Source organism: Trichosurus vulpecula, chromosome 6 (assembly GCF_011100635.1).
Source record: "Trichosurus vulpecula isolate mTriVul1 chromosome 6, mTriVul1.pri, whole genome shotgun sequence".
Classification (NCBI taxonomy): Eukaryota; Metazoa; Chordata; class Mammalia; order Diprotodontia; family Phalangeridae; genus Trichosurus; species Trichosurus vulpecula.
The window spans coordinates 168913882-168936760 of NC_050578.1; the positions used below are offsets into that span (position 1 = coordinate 168913882).

Here is a 22879-nt window from a genome sequence, read left to right on the forward strand (position 1 = left end):
CTTAAAAGGATCTGTCACTATGTTAAATCTAAATAAAATTTTAAATAGAAAATCTGCACTATAATTTCAGCACTCTTTGGCCTGTCAGGTGAGCATGATTTGCTTCACGTGGTAGAAAGTCGACTGTGTAGGATTATGGGCAAATCGATTTTTCATTCCCCAATTGTGGAAGAATGAAATCAGCTGTGGTCAGTTGTGAAGAGGATTTAATTATAGGGAGATAGATCCCTTACTCTCCTGTCATAAGAAAAAATATGGAAGCAGATCTTTCTTTGTGTTATAAGGGCTGAGCCCAGAGTGTGACCAGTATGGCTACAGCCATAGGTTAAATATCTGGGTGCAAGAAGACAAAAACTCTGAGCAAATGTGGGCAAGGAATTATTTTTAGACTTCAGTTGCTCAGGTGAAAGCCCTTGATGAAGAAATCCTGAGATTTGGAAGTTTTGGGGGATGGGTGAGTAAAATGTCTTGGGAGAGCCCAGAAGTAAAGTTCTGCCAGAGGCTTAGCAATCCCTAGGCATGACTGAATCCAATAGGCAGATGGTTGTTTTAGGGTTGTTTTTGTTCAAATACTGTCTTGAACAAGAATGTGAAATCTGGAACTGTAACAACTAACAAGTCACTTTAGTTTAAAAAGTAATATAGGCAATTCCATTAAAATCCTACTAATAAATCTGTGAAATTGACAGGATAGATAGTGCCCTAGGGAGGCATTGTATTTTGTACTCCATTAGAATCAAATGGAATGAATTGGAGTATTTAGAACTGGAAAGGGCCCTAGAGATGACTCGTCTTTTGTAAACTGCCTTTTCTCTAGATGGTCAAGCCTTGTAAATATATTTTGGATTCACTCCAGTGGAGAGGAGATTGGACTTTCTGACTCTTTAGCAGAGTGACTTTATTGATTAAATCTAGGGAACCAAATACCAGCTTAGAAACTTTGGTTTGGAGACCAAGAAGAGATCAGAGAAATTCATAAAATTACCAGAGTTTCTATGGGAAGAAAATTTCTTAAGGACCTACTTGTTAACCATCATGAAGGCTGAAATTAGAAAAGAATAAGTCTTGGGAATATTGTCTGGCTGTCTCTTATTAAATTCTCAAAGACCTTTCATTAAACAAAGGGAGGGAGGGGGCTTTTTATAGCCTTGTGATCTTGTGTAACAAGGGCAAGTGAAATAAAATTGAATAAAAAAGAATCAAGAGGTGAATCCCAATACTGAAGTCTCTAGACTAATAGTGTAAGCTTAGTAAATATCCATTTCTAAGTTATATTTAATTATAATTACCAAATAAATTTTATATAACAAATGCTTTTATGAATAATGTTTTCCTTATAATTGTCTTCCACAGGTTAACCTTTTGAGAAAATCAAAGGAGTAGGCTGCTTTGGACAATTTGGACTTTGCCTTTTGGAAAATATCTGTATTTTTTCTTTGTTGGAGAATATGCACCTTGCAAATGAATTGTATCTTGCTTAGCATATTCATAAAAACATTTAAAGAACTGAATGAACTGTTTAAAAAATATCTAATGAATAACTATTGACCTGTAGAAAGAAGGGAATAGATATTTCTTCAGTAAGCTGAGTCATGGAAAAGCTGGTGAAATACAAAGAATGATAAGAGCATTTTTATTGTCTTCACTTATTAATCACAATACAGCTGATGGTGACCTGAAGATTTCAACTTTGAAGAATCAGAGATTTAATTGATAACATTCCAAGAAAGATCCATGATTCTGAGGTTTACTTCTTCTCACAGTCTCATGATACTGGTTCGTTAATCTTTGAGAACAGTGCAAATGCCTACTTCTGTGTTTAGGCTTCTGCAGACTGATGGAATGGAATTGTTCCTACTTGGCAAATTATTTATGGACTCATCTGTTGTTTATTTGTAAATCTATTTGCATTTCTAAATCTCATCAATTTGCCTAGATTCCTTTTGGGCATTGGGGATATTTAAAAACCCAAAGAGGCCTACCAGAAATAAATTTAAATGAAATACCTTAACATTCAACTCAACTTCTATTCCTAGCAAAATTCTGCAATGCTAAAAACTAAAGGAATAGTTTGTTAGTGTTTGCAAAAGGAAGCTGTGATCATTAAAAGTCAATATGGCTTCATCAAGACCAGTTTGTACCAGACTCATCTCACTTCTGACACATAGAAGATGGTTAATGAATATTTTTAAATTGAATCTCAGCCAGTCGGTAAACATTTATTAAAATCTACTCATGTGATCTACATAGTGTTCTAAGCCCTGGGTTTACAAAGAAAGGTAGAAGACAGGCCCTACTCTCAAAGAGCCCACAGTCTCATAGGTGGAACAAAATGCAAACAACTACATACAAGCAACTTATGTACAGGTCAAATTGGAAATTGTCAATGGAAGACACTAGAATCAAGGGGGTTAAGGGAAGGCTTCCTGTAGAAGGTGGGATTTTATTTGGGACTTGAAGGAAGTCAAGGAATCCAGGAGGTAGAAATGAAGAGGGAGAGCATTTCAAGCATGGAGGATAGCCAGTGAAAATGCCTGGAGTCAGGGGATGGAGTGCCTTGTTCAAGGAAGACCAAGGAGGCTAGTGTCACAGGATTGAAGAATAGAGTATATAGAGTGTAAGAAGATTGGAAAGGTGGGGCTGGGGTGAAGGACAAGGACAAGTATGAAGGGCTTTAAATGTCAAAGGATTTTGTATTTGGTCCCAGAGGTTCAAGACTGATAGTCATGAGAATGTCAAAGACATAATAAAGTTAGATTTCACCCTATCATTTTACAAATTTTCTCATACTCTCCCTATGTACAGGATGGAGAGAGGTAGCTTAGATGATAGTATGGTTAGATGGATTCAAAACCATTGAATGATCAGTTGGTAGCCATTAATGATTTGATGTCCCCTTGGAAGGTGTTTTCTAGTGGAGTACTCCAAGGATCTATTCTTGTCCCTGCACATGACATTTTTATCAATAGCTTGGAGGAAGGCACAGAAGGTATGCTTATCAAATTTGTAGCCGATACCATGACAGGAGGGATAGATAATGAACTGAATAGTGATAATCAGGATCCCTAAAGGTCTTGAGAAGCTCTCCTTATGAGCCAAACACAGCAGCATGCAATTTAAGAGGCAAAAGTACAAAGTACTTAGATTTTTAAAAAATCGGTTTTAAAAGTATAGCATAGGAAAGCACGGAGAGATGCCAGTTCCTGGAGAAAAGAGAAGGTTTTTTTTTTTAGTGGACTGCAAGTGTCATATGAGTTAGTAGCATGTCACAGTCACCAAAACAACAACAATAGACAAACAAACCAAATTCTGTGCCAAGTAGGCTAGCCAGCTAGCAAGTGTCTGGGACAAGATTTGAATTTGGGTCTTGAATCTAAGTTCAGTTCTTTATTCATTGTGTAATGTTCTTTGTTTTCTGTGGAAGGCAGTATGTTACAGTGGAAAGAACACTGGCTCTGGAGACAGAAGCTCTGGGTTCGAAGTCTGCCTCTGACATTTACTATCTGTGTGACCTTGGACAAATCCCTTAATATCTCTCAGTCTCAGTAAAATGAAGAAGTCAGACTAGCCAGCCTCCAAGGTACCTTCTGGCTCCACTTTATGATTACAGGGGTTCTGAGGCTAAAACTAAGAGTAAGGGGGCGGAAGCAGAAGAGATTTCAGCTTGACAGTGGGAAAACCTTGTTGACAAAAAGAACTGTTCAAACGTTGGGCTGAGTCATAACCTGGTGGGCTCTCCCTCCTCTCCAAGCAGAGGCTGAGTCATAGCTTTTTGAGGATGTGGAAAGAGGACTTCTTGTTCACATAAATGCTGGACTGGATAGACTCTCAGATCCCTTCCATCTCTGAAATTCTGTGAAACTATGAATGAGTAAAACTAGAGTCAAAGCCGAGGTATCCTTATCAGGTATCACAGTGAATGGAGTGCTGGACAAGGAGTCAGAAAGTTGTTGTTCAGCCATTTTTCAGTCGTGTCCAACTCTTCATGACCCCATTTGGGGTTTTCTTGGCAAAGATCCTGGAGTGGTTTGCCATTTCTTTCTCCTGCTCATTTTAGAAATGAAGAAACCGAGACAAACAGGGTTAAGTGACTTATCCAGGGTCACACAGCTACTAAGTATCTGGACACAGATTTGAACTCAGGAAAAGGGGTCTTTTTGAATCCAGGTCTGGCACTCTATCCACTGTGCCACCTAGTTGCCATTCAGAAAGACTTGAGTTCAAATTCAGCCTCAGACATTAGCTATGTGACCCTAGGAAAGTCACTTAAACTGTCTGACTCAGTTTCTTCACCTGTAGAATAGGGATAATAATAATACCTATCTCCCAGGGTTGTTGTCAGGATCAAATGAGATAATATTTGTAAAAAATACTTTGCAAATCTTAAAGTAGGACACAAATGCTTGCTGTTGTTGTTATGATTATTACTCCATTATGATTCCAGTAATTCTCTTTGGACCATGCTGTGCTTCTCCAGTTTTGCTTTCTAACCACTACTTTCTTTAAAATCTGTCTCCAAGTGAGTGGAGCACCAGCCCTGGAGTCAAGAGGACCTGAGTTCAAATCTAGCCTCAGACACTTGACACACTTACTAGCTGTGTGACCTTGGGCAAGTCATTTAACCCCAATTGCCCTGCCTTCCCCCCTCCAAAAAAACCAAAACCAAAATAAAATAAAATCTGTCTCCAAAAAAAAATCTTTCTCCATCTTCTTCTCTTCTTTTCTTCCAACCAGAACTGTTTGCAATATGTTTGAAGTTCTCATGTTGTTGTTTTTTCAAAACTGAAACTGACAAATTGCTTTGAGTTTAGAGACCTGTTGTCAGAAATAATCCTTTCAGGGATTTGGCATTTGGAAAATATAGTCATCAGTTTGTGTTCTTATAAGTAGTTTTTCATCTTCAAAGCATTCTATAAATGTTTATTCTCTTCCTATATGAAATTAGTATTCGGGAAAAAAATGGGTTTGCTTTAGGGGAAACATACCTTCAAAGGATCTCAGAGCAATTATTTACTGCCTTTGAATCCTGCTCAACCTGGCTGTATGTGTTTGGCAAGCCATTCTTTATCTTTGGTTTCCACAGATAGATGACTGGTATTTTTTTTTTATTCCTTCCAGTTTTTTCATTATATGGTACCTATGGAAATAAAAGACCCCACGAACTGACTAGAATTAGAGGTGGGGAATGGAGAGAGACGTACAGAGAGAAGCAAGTCATTGGTTTCCCTCCTATATAGGTAAGATGTCAGGCAGAAGGAAGGAGATGGATGAATAAGTGGATTAGCAAATAGTATTTCCTTACAGTTCTTTTTAAATACAGGCCAAATTAGCTTTAATTTAGCACTGTTGCAAAAAAAAGTCCCACATAACAAAGGCATTTCTATGCCACATAATAGCAATACTTTGTTGACTTATACAGAAGCATATTTTAAAGAAAAAACCATTTTTAGTTCAACTGAATATATTTGAAAATAGTATTCCTCCAATCTAAAACCTTTTCCACACTTTGCCCTTTAGGGAAGTGTCAGTTTGAACATTTATCTCTTGAATATAGAAATAGTTGGATTTATAATAATGTTAAATGGAAAAAGATGTTTCCAGCAGACATGTGCCTAAAATGCAGGGTATTTTATTTGTATTTTTTTTCTTTGACCCTAGTTACAATGCCTCTTTACAACAAATACTTCCCTCAACTATCAAAATGGACTCTTACTTCCAAGCACCATCCCAGATAGAGATTGGCCCTGTGATTTTGCTGGAATTCTTTGGTGAGCAAACTCCTTCTACCAATACAAGTTGATGCCCTCTTTGCAATTTATAGTCTTATGGAGTTGCCTAGAGTACCCAAGATTAAGAGACTGTCTTAAGGTTGCACAGATTGTCTATGTCAGATGTAGGAGCTGAACCCTGGCTTTGAAGCTAGCTATCAATGACATCAGAGGTGTCAAACGTGGGTGTGTGCAGCCTGCGACATTCCCAGATTAACATGTAATTGGGAAATATTTCACAAAATAAATAAAAATTCAATAAAAGATAACATTATATATTTTTTTAATTTAAATTTATTTATTTGACATATTTAGTTTTCAGCATTGATTTTCACAATAGTTTGAATTACAAATTTTCTCCCCATTTCTACCCTCCCCCCCCACTCCAAGATGGCATATATTCTGGTTGCCCTGTTCCCCAGTCAGCCCTCCCCTCTATCACCCCCCTCCCCTCTCATCTCCTTTTCCCTTCCTTTCTTGTAGGGCAAGATAAATTTCTACGCCCCATTGCCTGTGTATCTTATTTTTTAATTGCATGCAAAAACTTTTTTTTGTTTGTTTTTGAACATCTGATTTTAAAACTTTGAGTTCCAAATTCTCTCCCCTCTTCCCTTCCCACCCACCCTCCCTAAGAAGTCGAGCAATTCAACCTAGGCCACATGTGTATCATTATGTATAACCCTTCCATAATACTCATGTTGTGAAAGACTAACTACATTTTGCTCCTTCCCAACCCATCCCGCTTTATTGAATTTTCTCCTTTGACCCTGTCCCCTTTCCAAAGTGTTTGTTTTTGATTACCTTCACCCCCATCTGCCCTCCCCTCCATCATCCCCCCTTTTATTTTTTTTTTCTTTCTCCCTCTTCTTTCCTGTGGGGTAAGATACACAACTGAGTATGTATGATATTCCCTCCTCAGGCCAAATCTGCTGAGCGCAAGGTTCACTCATTCCCCCCTCACCTGCCCTCTCCCCTCCTCCCATAGAACTACTTCCTCTTGCCACCTTTATGTGAGATAATCCACCCCATTCTATCTCTCCCTATCTCCCTCTCTCAGTATGATGCTCTCTCATCCCTTAATTTCATTTTATTTCTTTTAGATATCTTCCCTTCATCTTCAACTCACCCTGTGTCACACATATATATACACATAGATATATACATACATACACATTCACTTATATATATATATACATAAACATATATATATATATATGCATATTCCCTTCAGCTACCCTAATACTGAGGTCTCATGAATCATACTCATCATCTTTCCATGTAGGAATGTAAACAAAACAGTTCAACTTTAGTAAGTCCCTTGAAATTTCTGTTTCTTGATTACCTTTTCATGCTTCTCTTGATTCTTATGTTTGAAAGTCAAATTTTCTATTCAGTTCTGGTCTTTTCACTGAGAAAGCTTGAAAGTCCTCTATTTTATTGAAAATCCATATTTTGCCTTGGAACATGATACTCAGTTTTGCTGGGTAGGTGATTCTAGGTTTTAATCCTAGCTCCATTGACCTCCGGAATATCGCATTCCAAGCCCTTCGATCTCTTAATGTAGAAGCTGCCAGATCCTGGGTTATTCTGATTGGGTTTCCACAATACTCAAATTGTTTCTTTCTGGCTGCTTGCAGTATTTTCTCCTTGATCTGGGAGCTCTGGAATTTGGCGACAATATTCCTAGGAGATTTCTTTTTTGGATCTATTTGAGGAGGCGATTGATGGATTCTTTCAATTTCTATTTTGCCCCGTGGCTCTAGAATATCAGGGCAGTTCTCCTTCATAATTTCTTGAAAGATGATATCTAGGCTCTTTTTTTGATCATGGCTTTCAGGTAGTCCAATTATTTTTAAATTATCTCTCCTGGATCTATTTTCCAGGTCAGTGGTTTTTCCAAGGAGATATTTCACATTGTCTTCCATTTTTTCATTCCTTTGGTTCTGTTTTATAATATCCTGGTTTCTCATAAAGTCACTAGCTTCCACTTGCTCCAATCTAATTTTTAAAGTAGTATTTTCTTCAGTGGTCTTTTGGACCTCCTTTTCCATTTGGCTAATTCTGCCTTTCAAGGCATTCTTCTCCTCATTGGCTTTTTGGAGCTCTTTTGCCATTTGAGTTAATCTGTTTTTTAAGGTGTTGTTTTCTTCAGTGTATTTTTCAGTATTTTTTTTGGGTCTCCTTTAGCAAGTCATTGACTTGTTTTTCATGGTTTTCTCGCATCCTTCTCATTTCTCTTCCCAATTTTTCCTCTACTTCTCTAACTTGCTTTTCCAAATCCTTTTTGAGCTCTTCCATGGCCTGGGACCAGTTCATATTTTTCTTGGAGGTTTCTGTTGTAGGCTCTTTGACTTTATTAATTTCTTCTGTCTCTATGTTTTGATCTTCTTTGTCAGCAAAGAAAGAATGCAGAGTCTGAGACTGAATCTCGGTGCGTTTTCGCTGCCTGGCCATAATCCCAGCCAACTAACTTGACCTTTGAGTTTTTCAGTGGGGTATGACTGCTTGTAGACTACAGAGTTCTATGTTCCACGTTTGGGGGGGAGGTGCCAGCTCTGCCGCACCAGCATTGCTCCTTCCCCAAGGACCCCCAACCCGAACTGGGCTTAGATCTTCGGCAGGCTGTGCACCCCTGCTCTGATCCGCCACTTAATTCCTCCCACCAGGTGGGCCTGGAGCCGGAAGCAGCAGCAGCCGTAGCTGCCCCACCTCCGCTGCCCCTGGGGCTGGAAGCCGAACCGCGAACTCCTTCCACTCCCGCAGCTTTTCCCACTAACCTTCTCAGCAGTCTTTGGTGTTTGTGGGTTGAGAAGTCTCGTAACTGCCGCAGCTCACTGAATCAGGGCGCTAGGGCCCCCTCCGCCCGGCTTCTGGTCTGGATGGTCCAAGTCGCTCAGGCTGGGCTCTGCTCCACTCCGTTCCCAGCTCCCAGCTCCGTGCGGGATAGACCTCACCCAGAGACCATCCAGGCTGTCCTGGGCTGGAGCCCTGCTTCCCTCTGCTGTTCTGTGGGTTCTGCCGTTCTAGAATTGGTTCAGAGCCATTTTTTATAGGTTTTTGGAGGGGCTCGGCAGGGAGCTCAGGCTGGTCCTTGCTTTCCAGCCGCCATCTTGGCTCCGCTCCAACATTATATTTTTAAGCTGTCAATATAGAGCCTACAGAGATCCTTGTGTCTGGATTAGTGGTCCCTATTTCTATTTGAGTTTGATGACACTGAACCACACCCTGCTGCCAAACTGATTTTCCTAAAACACTGATCTGACAATGTTCATAGTTCCTAGATCTACATCTGGAAAGGACCCCGGAAGCCATTTGGTCCAACTCTTGATTTTGTTGCTGTTCAGTCTTTTACAGTCATATCCAGCTCTTCAAGACCTTATTTGGGATTTTCTTGGCAAAGATACTGAAATGGTTTGCCATTTCCTTCTCCACCTTATTTTTGCAGATGAGGAAACTGAGGCTCCATGACATTAAATGACTTGCCTAATGACACAGATAGTGTCAGATGCAAGTTTTGAACCCAGGTGCCCTGACTCTAGAGCCAGGGAGTATTCTTCCAATTGTATCATGATGTCATCTCCATCTTCAACAGTATTCAATGGTTCCCTATTGCCTCCATGATAAAATATAAAATCCCATAGCCTGACATTTCAGGTCCTTTGCAATTGGGCTCTCATCTACCTTTTCAGTCTTATTTCATATTACTCCCCTTCATACACTCTCTGCTCTAGTCCATCCTTCACCTCTATCCGTTTATACAGTTGATTGTCCATGTCTAGGATACATTCTTTCCTCACTTCTGCCTCTTGGAATCCCTAGGCCCCTTCATGTTCAGGTTGATCTCCTACACACAAAAGACTTTTGCTAAACCCCCCTAGTTGCTATCCCTCTCTTCCTTTTGAAATCATTATGTTATTTTGTGTGTGCTTATCAGCATAAATGGTGTTTCCCTCCAGTGGGATGTAAAGTCTTTATGGACATGGATTATTTTGCTTTTGGCACTGTGTCCCTATCCTTTAGCAAACGACTTGCACACAATAAGTGTTCAATAAACGCTTGCTTAATTGAGTTGAAGTAGAGGCATATTTGCTTTTTGGATGTCTTGTAAAGGGAAATCTCTCTAAGTATGGGTAAGACTAGATGACCTGCTGAATGGAATTCACTAAGTTCACATATGTCTTCATCCAGGGTAGTAATTGGACCTGCGTTTTAACTGGTCTAGGGGACTCCAAGGTGAGGGACCCCCCTCTACCTTCTCTTTAACATATATGGGAAAATTGCCTAGAGCGCTATCAGTCAGAGGCAGGAACCCCGCCTTCTTCTGTCTCTGAGTCCAGCTCTCTCTCTCCTCTGCCATCCTGCCTCTGTGAATTCCCCTCTTTTTCTCTAATTCCTCATATTCATTGTTTCGTGTGGGGAGATGATATTCCATAACATGCATATGTCATGGTTCATTTGAATGGTTGTTACTATCTTGCGTGAAATGATTGTTAATGCCAAGTGGAGTTATATTTTGCTGAAGAGAACATTAAACTGGGAAACAGTAGTCTTTCTCTTTTATCTTAACTTTCTTTTTTTTGGAGGGGAGAAGGGAAGGCAATTGGGGTTAAGTGACTTGCCCAGGGCCGGTGCCCTACTCACTGTGCCACCTCACTGCCCCTATTTTAACTTTCAATGCAATTTCAATTTCACTTTCAATCTTATTGTATGACATTACGGCTGCTTTGAGGAAGAATTAAGATTGTACATCAATCCAAGATATGAAGGCCTTCAGTGATGCTTTTAAAAGAAATGAACCTATTGAGTTATTTCATACTATTTGGTGCTTATCACTTCTGTTCAGTATTAATTCCCTGGTAATGACTGACCAACTGCAATATTAACAGTGATCCTAATAGGTGAAGACCAGTTGGGAGACATTTAAGAGCAAAGGCAAAGCTTCTTCAAGCCTGACTTCCATTCAGAAAATGTGAAGTAGTCATTGCGTTCCTCACTACAGACAAATTAATTGGTTGAATGGCTTTAAAGAAGAAAAAAAAGAAATTTCAGATTCTTTATGTTTGGTTAACAGCATTTAGTTCTCATATTTTAATGATCAGGCCATAGTATCAGTTACTATAAAATATATCAGCAGGGAATACTTCATTGTCACATTACCATCAAGGCTGTGAACAGAGCAGGTTAGAGCTATGTCTTTTATTGACATTGATGAAAATGATGGGGCAATGGGACCTGGACCCCTAAAAGGGGTCTCCTTTCCCACACACAACCCAGCCCCTGAACTTTCCCACACTGGTGGTTCACCTGAGGCACCTGGCCCATTCCAGCCTCACCATGGCTCTCCAACCACTTAACTCCTTTGTTGTCTGTACCTGGATCACCCCAGGCTATTTACCACTCCTTAATCCCATCTAGAACCTTTCTCTGCTGCCCCTGGGCCACACCAGGCTATTTACCACTCCTTAATCCTACCCAGATCTTCTCAGTCTTTTCTTGCCAAGAATCACTTACAATCTAGCCCACTTCTATTGGAGTCACAAATAAACCTCACTACCTTGACTGAAAGAAGGCTTGAATGGTAGAATTCTTCCCAGGCAGACCCCATGTACTCTTGCATTTCAGGGGTCCCAGCACCCCAAACCACAACCCAAACTTTGACAAGCAATAGAGGCTCACAGATGTTTCATGGGTTAAGAAAAATGCTAACTCATCGTGCTGTCTTGGTCCCAAATAGTGTAATCCATTTTATGCTTTATTATAGGAAGCCAACAGTTTTGGCAATACTAGGTAAATTACAGATCCATTTTTGTACTTTGGGAAGGTTATTAGTATTCCAATTCATTATCTCCCATGACTTTTCTTTACTTCTCATTTATTATTGCCCCTTGGAGTATAATGGAGCTGTTTGGCCAGAGTGAAGCCTTGAATTCATTCTACCCTGACACATTATTTGTGTCTACAATTTCATCATGAATTTCTAAAGAGAGACAGAAATTGCAGATGCAGGGATTCAAATTCCCTGGTGTTGGATTCATCAAAATGAACAGATTGTAAACTGCCCATTGGAAATATGATATGCAGCAATTCAGCATCATGTTAATACTTCACAGCCATGGTTCCTTACATTTATATGGCTTTTCTCTCCAGAAGCTTCCCGAAATTGCTTCTGTAGTCATTATGTATCCCAGAACAGTCCACATTTAATAGGAAGATTATAACGGTTGGTTGGCTATGTGTCTTTGAAGCCATTACATTTAGCTGCTGTTTAAAATTATTATTTCCCCTTTTGGGGTCATCTCTTCACCTGTAACACTTTTCTCTTTGGAATGGTTGTACCTTCCTGGGGAAGGCAAGGAAGTAAATCACAAATGAAGGAAGTGGTTAGCTTTGTTTGACAAAAAATCTTGATGTAAGAGAAGCTAGAAAGGTAATAGAGACTGAAAATATGGCTTGTTTTCTATCAATTCTGGCCCTAGGTTAAGCGGAATGAAAGTTCATTCCAGCAATCACAGACTGAGGGACAATTCCTATTTGATTGTAAACTCCCTGAGTTCAGGGATTATTCTCTATTTTGTCTTTATATCTCCATACCTCTAGGACCTTATACAATTTTTAGGTAAAGGGAGGTCCAGATCTATGATTTCATCAGTATGGGAATTCCCAGTGCAGAAACTCTCTCCACCAATGTAGATTGGTAACTTTTCTTTAAATTGTCATCATAGGTCTAGAGCTGGAAGGGAGCCATCTATTCAAATCCCCTAATTTTACAAATGAAGAAACTGAAGCCCAGGGACTTTGCTCAAGTAGGGTCAGAGGTGGGATTTGAATTCAGGTCTTGTAATAAAGAGAGGGAGAAAAGAGAAAGAAAAGCTGAATAAGAAAAAGGGAATCATGTACATGAGTTGAAAGTATTGGGCTACAGAAGAAGATCAGAGGCTTAATTTATTACAGGGGAGAAATTTGGTAAAATTTAGGAGAAAATAAAAAAGATGTAAAAGAGAACAACCTCTAGGCCCACATACTAGTCCAATTTCTAATTTTTCTCCAAAATCGAAAGAGAGCAGGATTAAGGAAATTTTAAAAGGATAGAAAAGTATTAAGAGAGACCAAGGAAGATTAGAAAGCAGAATTTGAAGAATAAACTCTAGAAGGATAAGGAAAAAGTAGTTGGCAAGACTAAGGTAAGTAAGAAAATGTAAGTGAAAAAATTAAAGGGGAAAGAAAATTGGTGGGTGGGGTGCATTCGTGAAACCAATAGAAGACTGGTTCCTGGCTGAAAGAAAAGTGAGTTATGGCGTCACTGAAACCAAAGAAATCAAGTTGAGTGAAGTTGTCAAGCCATTAAAAGGTGATAATTGGTTGTAAATTGTTTAGGGTTATAATTGCTTAGGATTGAAATGCAAACATGCAAAAGTATTTTAAAAAAAACCCACAAAGACTGAAAATCTCACCCATTATGGAGAATAGTTAAGGGTATAATGACTTGTATTGATGTGCAGTATTTGTATTTTTAATTTCTACTAGAGTTGAGTGTTTGCTATAGAGGTACTATAGTATACCTGGCCAAAAAAGGAATAAGTGTAGAATTTAAGAAACAGATTATAAACCTGGTATTGAGGCATCATATTGTAGTGGTAGGGCACATGATGTAGTAGTTATGAAGATAATTTCAGTTATCTAGACACTTTCTGGAGCTCTTTGCCAAAAATAGAGCAGCTAATAACTTCTTGACTTAATGATAATAATTTGACTTGTGATAATTTCATCCTCCAAAAAGTAGGGGAACTAACAAGGAGAAATCCTATTTTGTATCTTATTGTCATTAAAAGGAAGGAGATGATTGTTGGAATAAAAACTGTGGGAACCCTGGGGAGAAATACCTGCTCCCTTCTGGAATCTGTGAAAAGAGAAAGAAGAAATCCATGCATAGTCTCTCCAGCTTTAAAGGTCCTGGGGTCAATGCTGGGTCAAGGAAGAAAATCTCAGGATTGCTCCAAGCACCTGCCCCTTTTACTTTGTGATGTTTTATAAGAAATTCTCAAAAATATTCCTTTTCAGTATCTAATTCCTTTGAGACCAATAGAAGAGACAGGTCTGTCAAATGAATCAGCAGTGACTATAGTGCTGACATAATCTTATTACTTTTTGTCTGATAGCTCATGGGGAGAAAAATGCTCTGTGATCTAGGTCAAGGTAAGTACATCTAAATGCAGAATACAGGATTCAGTCCCTCTACACCCAGCCCCTGTGCCCAGACTGTTTTGATTACAGATGCAGATCATGTTACTGGAAGCACCGTTAATAAAACTAACTATGCAGGTTGTAGTCATTTATTATAACAGAAAAAAGATCTGTGTAATTATGTAGAAAACTAATTGAACATATTACTTGAGGAATTCAAGGAAAAATGAAAATAACAGCTCCTTTATTCAGCTTTGTTCAATAGACATGGTACAGAATAAATTATAGAGAAATGGTCAAGTCAAATCCGATCAACAAACATTTATTAAGTGCCTAGTATGTGTTAAGATAATAGGGCTTACAAGTACAAAGAGTGAAACAGGTCCTACTCCCAAGGAACTTACATTGTAATGGGGGTGGGAGTGGGGGGAGGGACAGATTTAGTCATAGCATAATACTTCAACAAATAACTCATTAACTGTGTGCTCCCTTTGCCCTGGTCCTCACCATTTTGGTGAAATAATCTTAAATATAATTGAGAGAGATGATTCATGTCTGGCAAAATTTTTTTTTCAAATGAACTCCTGTGACATTTTGAACTTTGATCACCTAAAAGAGATGTGATGAAGCATAATTTTAGAATGTAGGGAACTGCTTTTGATAATGGGTTTTTAAAGCCCATTTTCAGAAGCAGATTAGTAAGCAATACTTTAAAAAAACATTTTGAGATCTAATAGTAAAAAAGTAGGGTATATCTAAGAGTAACACTGAAGGGTCACATTTTCCATTATGGATCATTGATTTGAGTATGAGAAGAAATACTTTCCTAAATGAAAGACCCATTTAAGTTTTGTGTAATACACAGCCCACAGTTACTATTGTGGAGATGTTTTTCAGGAAGTAAGAGGAACTATATCTTTATTTCAAATTTTTTTATTAAGTGGTTGCTCTGGGGTGTTGTGTCCAAGACTATCAGAGATGACCTCAAACAGAATGTGTTCCCTCTTGGTTCCAGTACAAACTGATAATGGCCAGGGTATGTAGAAAGTAGCCATTGTTTATAAAATTCTGGGTACTTGGTAAGGGAGGGGAGGACTTCAAAATAGTCAGCACAGTCTGTGATACATAACCGTATACCCCTAGTGCTTTCCAAGCATGAGTGCCCCTTCTTTCACCCTTGAAAATATACTGCCAAAATAGTTCTTACTGGTAGAAAGTCCCTGTTACTCCACTTAGCTAAACATATTATTCACATAAAATTGAGCTTAGGAACAGAGCTTTCAGAGTTGGAAATGATCTTAGAGGTCTCATAATTCAACTCCTTTATTTTACAGATGACAGAACTGAGGCCTAGAGAGGTCTAAGTGACTTGTACAAGGTCACAAAAATAAGTAGCAGAGCTGGGATTTGAAACCAAGTCATCTGACCCCACACCCAATGTACTTTCCATTATACTATGCTTTTCAAAATATCTTTGTGAACTAGACCCAGTAAAAACAGGTAGTTATATTGTCAGCGGGAGAGAATATTTCCATTGAGGTGTGCTGCTTTAATGCCCACCCTGTGTTGAACTCTGCTCATTAAACCTGGAAATGTATGCATCAATACCCAAAAGGAATTTTTCTTGAATACATTTTACTTTGAATTGGAAGTATGCTGTTAAAGGTTTTCATTTAATAAGGGTAAAGCACAGAGCACACGCATAATTTAGACAAGTGGAAATTTTGCATTAGATGCAAAGAAGAGATGGATATCCTTGTTCAGTGTTGATGGCTGAGAGTAAAGTGAGCCAAACACATTTAAATCCAAAAAGGATTACTGAAGAAATAGAAAGTGCCAGAGGAATAAATCCTGGATATATCATCTATTCATTGATTGTCAAAGCGTCAAAACCAAGACTGCCAAGATCTGCACCCTGAATGTTACTGACTTGAAAGGCACAGGAAAACAGATAATTAGGAGATAGGAATTGGCTGTGTGATTTCACTGGCAGAGAGGACTCCAAGTTGAAGATCCCTTTGCCAGTGCAGGTTGGCATTTTCTCTGCAAGTTATGGTCTTAGGGAGTTGCTCAGGGCACTGAGATATCAACTGACTGGCCTAGAGTCACATAGCCATCCAGGATGGGTCAGAGGCAGGACCTAAAGACAGGACTTCTTGACCCCAAGGCCAGTTCTGACTCTGCCTCTTCCCTCTGCCTAATAGTAAAACCATGACAAGAGAATCACAAAAAATGAGAAGTGTGGAGGGGTACAGATCTGCTCAGTGGATGGAATGCCTATGCCAATTACATCATGGATATTTCAAAGCTTCAAAGTAAATGACAAATGGAATGAAGGGAGTGTGATTGCTTTAAAAAAGCTAGTTTGAGAAGCGACTACATTTTAAGTGATTCTTCACTTTATAATCAAAATACATAAAACTGGATCCTTGGAAATTGTTATGCATTTGATTGCTTGCCTATTGTCAGTAGGAATATATCTTGAAGTAAAACAGTTCTTTTAGAGTGATACATCACTTTTACAATTCCCAAATAGTTTTTTTTTTCTTTTCCGCACATCAGATGTTTAGGTTGCATTTGTTATTACCGATGAAAGTAGTCGTTGACCATGGGCTTGAAAATCTAAGTAGTGAAATCTTGCTCTTGGCTACAAGTTCCTTTTAAAAATTGCACACTTAATTAATTTAATGTCTGTAAAGCTCTTTGGAGCTGCAATATCTTACATATAGCAAGCATGATTCTGCATACATTCTTCTCTTGTTTGCACACTGAATGTTTTAAATTGATGAAAAGGCAAATACAAAGGTTTCATAACCCTCATACTATTCTGCAGGAAGCAAGTGAAACAAAAATTTAACCTCTCAGCCTGTTTCATCATCTGTAGAATAATAAGCCTACCTCAAAGGGTTTTGTGGTGTTAAAATGAGATAATATTTGTAAGATGCTTTGTAAATCTTCAAAGCCCCATATAATGCAGGTTATTATAATGGAAGCTTCCCACAGAAAAAACAAGTTTTTCAGACCCTATAGCAATGCTTCTTTATAGTTTCCTCCTTCGGGTTTTCCAGGCCATCATACCCTCAATACATGAAGTTCTGAGGAATAGGATACTCCACAACAGGAGTTTGTGAGGGTGGGAGTGTGTATGGGCTGGAGATACCCTACCAGAAAGATAAATAAAGGAATATGTGAGGACAAAGGGCTATGTAGCGTGGAGAACATTTGTAAACCAGCTGGCCTCATGTGGTACTGAATGATCCACTGGACAACTCTTGTAATAATCCTTTCTGGATTTTCAATAGAGTCCAAGAGGGAAAAGAGTAGACAGAGTATGCATTTACTAGTGACCCTGAAGGTAATAGATAGCTTCATAGGTGTGAGCATCCATTTGCAATGATGACTTGTGAAGGCCTCCCAATCTGCTTAAATAACATTTTATTTTTTCTTCAATTACATGTAAAGACAGTTTTAAACATTTTGGGGTTTTTTTTAAGTTTTGAGTTCCAAATTCTATCCTTCCCTTCCTCTTTCCCCTACACCCTCCTTGACATGGTAAACACTCTGCTATACTTTCCTAAGGATTTTACTCATTATTCAGGTCATGTAGCATCATCTCCACATATAAATGAATTCATAAATAGATACCTTGATTGCAAAGACCATGATACTGATATTGATTCAATTCATGTTTATTATGTACCCATTTTTGAGGTACTGTGTAAGCTCTGGGGATCAAAAGCAAAATAAGTAAAATAAGACATAGTCCCACCTTCAAGGAGCTTATAGTCTGGTAAAGCTATGTTGTCATGCACTTATCAAATCAATTCAGATTTATTCAGCTAAATAGCTAAAAATCTCTTCTTACAGTAAAAAAAATCATTTAACAGCACCAGATTGATACATTACATGTCAATTAGAAAAAAAATATATAATGAACAAGAAACCAAGTATTAAAGACATTCTCTATTTTCCTTACTCTTTTAATTTTTTGTAGGAATACTATTAATGTTTTTTCAGATTCAATAAATTATAGTAAAACTCAAATTGAAAGCTCTTTCCTTTATTACAGATCTGATTACATATTTTGAGTACATAATTAGGCACAGTATATGTTGTCATAGAATTTTAGAACTGGATGGAAACTTAGAATTCATCTGGTCCAAGGATTCTTAGTCTGGGGTCTATAAGTTTTTTTAAAATACTTTGATAACTGTGTTTCAATATTGAAATTGGTTTCCAATGTATTTTATTTTATGTATTTAAAAACATTCTGAGAATGGATCCATAAGCTTCACCAGACTGCTAGCAGAGTCCATGACACAAAAGAGGTTAAGAACCTATAATCTAGACTAACCACCTTATTTTTTACAAATGAGAAACCTGAGATTTGGAGAAATTAAGTGACTCACCCAAGGTTAATAAACTGGCAGAGCCTGAATTCAGGTCCCCTGTATTTCAGTACACGGGGTGCTTTTGCACTATACCATACTGCCTTACTATCTAAGATGAAAATTTCATAAGAGATGTGTTTTCTACATCAAAATTTAGCATAAAAATTAAGTTAAAATTTTAAAAATTAATGCTTGAAGAGTGGGAAATTTGACACTATCTGCATTCAGGATTTAAGGAATTCAAGATCATGGGATCTCCTGACACAGTATGATTTACCAATTAAAGGATAGGAATTATTTTTATGAATGGAAATATAGTTAAGCCAACACTATTTTGAATATATGTGCTGTTTCAGTTTAAATTAATATGAAGAAAATATTACTATTTGCAAAAAAAAGCTGTTCTAACAACCATATACATTAAGAGAAATGTCTTTAAACATTTATTTTCAATACTGTCTGTGCAAAACTGCTGTAGTGTCCTCTGATGGGCCTTCTAGAGCCAGTTTTCTTTTAAGACATCCCCCTAACCACAAACACTGCAAGAATGGGGCCGTGGCTTCCCTCTACATGGTGATAGATTCTGGCAACTGTCATTGTTCTTCTTTCAAACAATTGGTTTGGATATGTGAAATCTGCAGAACAGGAAGCAGCAGCTGGAAAGCATCCTGGATGTATGTAGTACTATTGGCACCCTAATGAAGGAAGGAAAAAATATGTGGTTGAAGAACTATTCTTAGAGTTGAGTATTGGCATCTTCCTTTTAAATTTGATTGCTTACCACCATCTCCTCCTCCCCTACATGATGCTTAATTCAATTTCCTCAATCATTTTGGAATATAAACGAAATCTAAGTACATGCTGTCTAACAAAGTCAACTCTTGATTATGAACTCTATCAGGCAGAACAATTTCTACAAAATGGAAAAATAATTAATATGAGCTTCTGGGATATGGTTAAAGAATTACATATTCACTAGCCTCCATACTTAACCTCTTCCTCCATCAGCCTAATTGTCTGGAAATCAAGCCAAGGAAGATGTCTTAGTTTGCCAGCAACAAAGCAGATAATTAACTGATCTGAGGAGGAGATCTGGAGCAAAGCCCCTTAATGTCTTGGAAATCGTGGATAGTACGATCCTCTCCATCCATAAATGTCTACTTTGTTTTCAGTTAGGATATACTATAGCTCAATTTGCAAACCAGATTAATGTCCAGTGTTAGGCCAAGGAACACTTAATGAAAAAAAAACCCTCAAACAACCCCAAAATAAAATCCCTCCCAAACTCCAAATCTAAATACTTGGAGTATGAATTCATCATTGATTTCCTAACCTTTGTAACCTGCAACTGATTTGTTATATCATACTGTCAGTGCCTTTGAGGAACGGAAAGTAGGGAAGATTTTCTTACTGTACATCAGGGCTGTCGAAAACATGGCCCACTGGCCACATGTGGCCCACAGTGCGATTTTATGCAGCCCGCCTGTGGGTTTTAATTTTCATGAGTGAAAAAATAAAATAATAATTTACATGGAATGTGTATTACATTTTTTAATTCCATCACTAATAAATAATCTCATTGATGTTAATTTTCTTTGGTGTTTTAAAGCAGTATTATGGATGGAACATATTGCATGGAATTTTCAATCGATCTGTGGGATGCGTTCCCTTTGTACAATGCAGACTAGTCAGTATGTACCTACCTTTATACTGTTGTGTTGTCACTTTGTTGTTTTGTGTTTGCTTTCATGCTTTGCGCCTTCGCCTGTCATATTGATGACGCGTGTTCCCCCACTTTCTATTAGTGTACTGTATTTTCTATTCTGGGTGCAGCCCTCGAATAATTATTTTGTTTTAATGCGGCCCTAAGATAACCTACGGTTGGACAGCCCTGCTTTACATTACTAAACTAAAAATCAGCCAGTGCCTTAGCTTAGTCTAGGACATTAGTCACCTGCTAAAAATTACCTGCAATATACCTAGCTGGCCCAAATATTGGCCACATTTCCCCTTCAAATCTGGCTTGTACAAAATCTGAATGTGGCCTTGAATCGGGTCCTTAGTGAGAGAATGACAATGAAAGTAATAAAGATGAAGAGAGCAATGGGAACAACAGTAAATAAAACACTGCTATCTGAATTGGGGGAAATTGTTTAAAAAGTTTTCATTGAAAAGAAATGTTTTAACAGAATAATTTGGCACGACTATTTTACACACCTTTTGGGTAGTGGTGGGGACTATGTTCAGGGGAAGTTTCTATTCAGACCAATATAATATATGTAATTCTTGTTGCTACTGTTCTGTATCTATCTGAGAACAAGTCGCTCTTTTGGAATCATAGAAATGTCTGAGTTGGAAAGAATTTCCAACAACATTTTACAGACGATGAGGAAAATAATTAAGCATGATCTCCAGGAAACACGGCTATGTATATGTAGGAAACTCTCCTGATTCATGGTATGGCGATTTAAATATCTGTAGTATACAGTGCCAACATATACATTCAATGTTTCAGGGAGTATGCATGTGCACGAATATACACGTACACATATACACATACATACATACATATACATATATACACATCAAACATGCATATATAAACACACACACATATATGATACATTTTGTAAATATACTCTCAGTTGAATTATAACTGATTTGAGGAACAAGTACATTTAGTGAAAAGAGAGGTAACTTTGGTAGTCAGGAAACCTAGATTCAAATTTGGACTCTTCTACTTACTATGACCATGGGTTTAATCTTTCTCTCTGAGTTCCCTCATCTCTAAATTGAGGATAAGAATATCTGTATTGGCAACTTCAAAGGGTAGTTCTTCAAACTTAAAAGTGCTATATAAACGTAAACTATTATTTTGTTAATGCTCTGTAGTTCTCTGTAGTTCTTGCCTATATGATAGCTCAAATTTTCCTCATTAAAACCTTGTTGGTTCCCTTAACCTACCACAGGTACAAACCAGTGTGCCACTAGGGTATTTCCAGAGCTCTCTAGAACCTAGCCCCATGAATGAGAAAAGGCTGCTATATTTCCTTTATCCTCTTGCACATCATACCTCCTAGCAAGTTCACAGATTGCACTGAGGTAACCTTAATTTAGTGATTCTGCTACAGGAGGTGATAGGGTTTGGGTCAGGGAAAAGCAGGCCTCTTGAGTTTTGTGTACAGATAGACAAAGCTTGGCTATTGTATCATTTTTTAAGCCAAAAGGCACTTGCCACAGCTGCCGATCTAGACTGGACCTCACTGGCCAAGAGGACCAAGAGGAGGTTGTGAAAAGGGAAGGGATTCAGATTTTCAGGGGACCAATTCCAAGTTTCAGACTGCCACAGAAACCAGTAATTACAGCGTTAAATTGGTGTCAAACTTTACAGCAACACATCCAGAATCTTTTGATAAGCCTAAGGCAACAGTTGCAGAAATAAATGCAAGGCTAGCATTTCTCTTTGCACTCAGAAATCCTTGGAAATTTAGGCATCGTTGATTTACTTCAGGATTTCTAGCTAGTTGTTATACACAAAAAAGGGCTGTTGAAGAGATAGTGGAGAATCACAGTAACACTTTCTTCTTAAGAGAAAGGCATGGGAAATGTAGCCTTCACACCTGCTTCTTTTCAAAGGCACTCTATCAAGCCATCTCCAGGTGACAGTTAAAAGCTTACCTCTAACAAAACACTATTGATCATTGGGTTAAGGACCTCGGCCTTCTGGTTGCTCTGTGAAATCAAAACACAAATCAGGTAGATTGAAGTTTATACTGTGGGCCCAAACACATGGATATTAATGAGTAGAAATTCATTTGCTTTGTTAAGGGATCATTTGTGAATCATGGATTGGTGAATTAAGAACAAGAGAAGTCCTGAGACATCACAGGAAAATATCCTTCTAATGCCTCCCATCTGACTGATTAAAAAAAAAAAATCCTGGGATGAGAATCAGAAGATCTAGAATCTAATCCCAGCTCTGTGACTTACAAGTTATATGACCTCAGGTAAGACATTTAACAATCCTGAGCCTTTTTTCCCTAATCAGTAAAATGGGGCTACAAATGAATGCTCTATTTTATGGGCCTGTTGCAATGCTTAACTGAGCAGTATGATAGCATGTTGAAAACTACATATGATTTTAAGTTAATACTGTTCTTAGTCCTGATGTTATGATTTTTAATTAGGCATTTCCATTATAGACCTTCAAAAACTGTATAGTTTATACACTAACACACAGTTTGACTCAGGCCAGCAGATATTAGTTTTTACACTCCCAAATATAGCACAAAGTGCTAATAGCACAGTGCAGGGGATAGAGTAAATGAATAATTCATTCAATAAATATTTATGGAGTATATATTATATGTGAGGGTCCATGCTAGGTACAACATGCATGTAAAATTATACAAGATACAGTATCTGCCCTCAAGATATTTACAATTTAGTTGAGGAATTTCTAATCTAGTCAGCAAATACTTGTTGGATGACTGTTATTTGACAGATATATGAATTGGAAGATGATACCAGTAGCTTTAG

The 22879-nt window shown here is 38.1% G+C and overlaps 2 protein-coding genes across 2 annotated transcripts in view; one reads left to right on the forward strand and one right to left on the reverse strand.

Annotated features, from left to right (window-relative positions):
• The window catches only part of TMEM156 (transmembrane protein 156), a 41128-nt gene extending 39745 nt beyond the window's left edge, over positions 1 to 1383 (forward strand). Inside the window, exon 7 of the mRNA XM_036765056.1 lies at positions 1354 to 1383. Within this exon, the coding sequence (XP_036620951.1) occupies positions 1354 to 1383 (30 nt within the window). The remainder of the gene's footprint in view (positions 1 to 1353) is intronic.
• Positions 1384 to 14172: 12789 nt separating this feature from the next.
• FAM114A1 (family with sequence similarity 114 member A1) overlaps positions 14173 to 22879 on the reverse strand; it is a 72669-nt gene continuing 63962 nt past the window's right edge. Inside the window, exons 13-14 of the mRNA XM_036762785.1 lie at positions 22019 to 22072; positions 14173 to 19035 (exon numbers count right to left, since the gene is read on the reverse strand). Coding sequence (XP_036618680.1) covers positions 18934 to 19035; positions 22019 to 22072 — 156 coding nt within the window. The 3' untranslated portion in view covers positions 14173 to 18933. The remainder of the gene's footprint in view (positions 19036 to 22018; positions 22073 to 22879) is intronic.